Source organism: Saccoglossus kowalevskii, chromosome 12, assembly GCF_978046115.1.
Source record: "Saccoglossus kowalevskii chromosome 12, keSacKowa6.1, whole genome shotgun sequence".
Lineage (NCBI taxonomy): Eukaryota > Metazoa > Hemichordata > Enteropneusta > Harrimaniidae > Saccoglossus > Saccoglossus kowalevskii.
Window position 1 is genome coordinate 7,423,571 of NC_140652.1, and position 2,342 is coordinate 7,425,912.

Sequence of the window (2,342 nt, forward strand, 5' to 3'; positions counted from 1 at the left end):
ATTCAACAAATGTTATATTAATCTTTGGGTTCAAGTTATCATTGAGGCCAGTGAACCTGAAAAAGGGATTCATATTTGGGGGGGGGGATTCTCTTCTTTTAAATTTATTTTGCAAGTATTTGAAAGCGGAAGTATAAGCAAAACATACATATAGCGCCATCAATGTTGAAAGGTCAACCTAACATTCTGATTAGTATTGCAATTTTATGTTTGAAGTAAACTCGTCTGATGGATGAATCATTTAAATTTTTATATGCATTCATAACATGTCTCAAAATTAAATTTAGTTACTAAACAATCGTAATCGTAATTATTTAAATTAAACACAAAATTTCGAATAATTGAAAATTAGTATCCTGAGGGGTCGTCATTTCACGGGTCGTGTTTTTACAATTAACTGGTAACAGATGACATCTTTTATTATTATATTCAAATTGACTGCCACATACTGGATCGGAGTTTTATATTTTATAGACATAGATACTGCTTTGCCAGTCTGAGATCATACGTCAACGTGGTAAATATGCAATCACACTATTCAAAGACTCATAACCTTGCTAGAATGGGAAAGTATGTTTTAGTGGGTTTGTCGCTTATGCTTATTTGTAGATGGATACTGTATAAAGAAGGAATGTTGTACACAACAGATGCAACCCTGATAATAAAAGAAGTCGGAAATCGGTACGTAAACAACGGGACAAACTACGATCACTTGGCAGAGGACTTTATATTCCTGGTAAACCCAAAAAACAAATGCAGCAGTAACTCTACTACGCAGGGTACATCGTTTCTTGTAGGTGTTGAATCATTAGTGCTAAACTTCGAACAGCGTGCGGCCGTGAGGCAGACTTGGGCTAACAATGATCTTTTAAATAGACTATCTGCTCGAGTGATATTTCTCATTGGAATTAACGAGGATGCGCAGTTGCAGAAAAGACTGAATCGAGAAAGTGCTGAGTACGACGACCTAGTCCAAGGCAGTTTTGTGGAACATTTCAGAAACTTGACTTTGAAAACAATCATGTTCCTTAGGTGGTCACAGTGCTTCTGCCCAACAGTAAATTATGCTATTAAAACCGACGATGATGTTCTTGTTAATTTAAGACTGTTACTACAAGTAATAAAGTCGAATCCAACATCAGGTCTCTACCTTGGTTACACACGAGCCCGATTCCTCGTGATTCGAAATCCGAAGAACCGGTATTATACTTCATATGAAGCATATCCAGAAAAGAATTATCCAGTCTACGCTTCTGGGGCGCTGTATATTCTCTCACAAGATGTTGTAACGAGGGCTTATGATTATATATCATCCCATCCAACAGGGTACATATCTTCAGAAGACGCATTTATCGGAGTAATTATGTCTAAGCTAAATGTGTCTGTCCATCCATACACAAACATTGAAATTAACAGAGGTTCGTCGAACTTAGGATGGTTCTTCACGGAGTATATTGCAGTCCACCGTGTTGCACCAAATGAAATGCTCAAATTCTGGCCAGTTTATGAGACCAAATGCGTCACTAAAAAACAAAACAATTAATTGTGTAATATAATGCATATAATGTAATGCTTACATATTACATAGCAAATGAAACAATTTATAATTTGTGAGTATGCAGATTGTTGTAAAAATGGGTAAACGTGTCGGAAATAGATCTTCTATAAATATGTCGTTGAAACTGTGTGTCACAAATCAATCAGTCAAATATTATTAATCCGATCTGGAAAACAAAATGACGTGCATCAAATAATGTCTAATGTATGTACAAAGTTTGAACAAAATCCATCAGCAAACAGCCGAGAACTTGTTCCGGCGTGCCAGACGTGCTTGATTTCGATGATTTATCAGTACAAAAATCACCAATCTTGAATCAGATCGTGAAACAATATGAATAATATTATGTATGATGTATATGTGAAGTTTTAGTAATCGGTCAAGGAATGTCTACGATATAGGTCCAGATGCACGCATGGCTGCACGGGCACACTGACGGACGCTCTCGCAGAGGTCAATCCATTAGTACCTGCATCGGAACGGGAACTAATTATAAGCTTGTGTAAGCAATGACAGATGTAATATATATAATATAGCTCTGCTCTTAGCAATGCACATTTCAATTAAAGAATTGAAGATATCATCCTAAAATGAATCTGAGAGAGCATACATGTATAACAAAAATCAATCAGACTTGCGGTTTTTAACAAGAAATCAAAATTATCACCCTTCACCAAAAAAGAACTTCGTATACGCGGCCCTGATTTTAGTTATAAGCCGACGTTTGCTTCACGTTCATGTCCTACCATGGCAATAGCGGAAAACATTTTGTTTGGTTTTTGAG

At 36.4% G+C, this 2,342-nt stretch overlaps 1 protein-coding gene across 1 annotated transcript; it reads left to right on the plus strand.

Annotated features, from left to right (window-relative positions):
- Positions 1-562: 562 nt before the first annotated feature.
- On the plus strand, positions 563-1,543 carry LOC146735461 (beta-1,3-galactosyltransferase 5-like). Its single transcript, XM_085505864.1, has one exon. It carries the CDS (start codon positions 563-565, stop codon positions 1,541-1,543), a length of 981 nt encoding a protein of 326 aa, XP_085361990.1.
- The last annotated feature ends 799 nt before the right edge of the window (positions 1,544-2,342 follow it).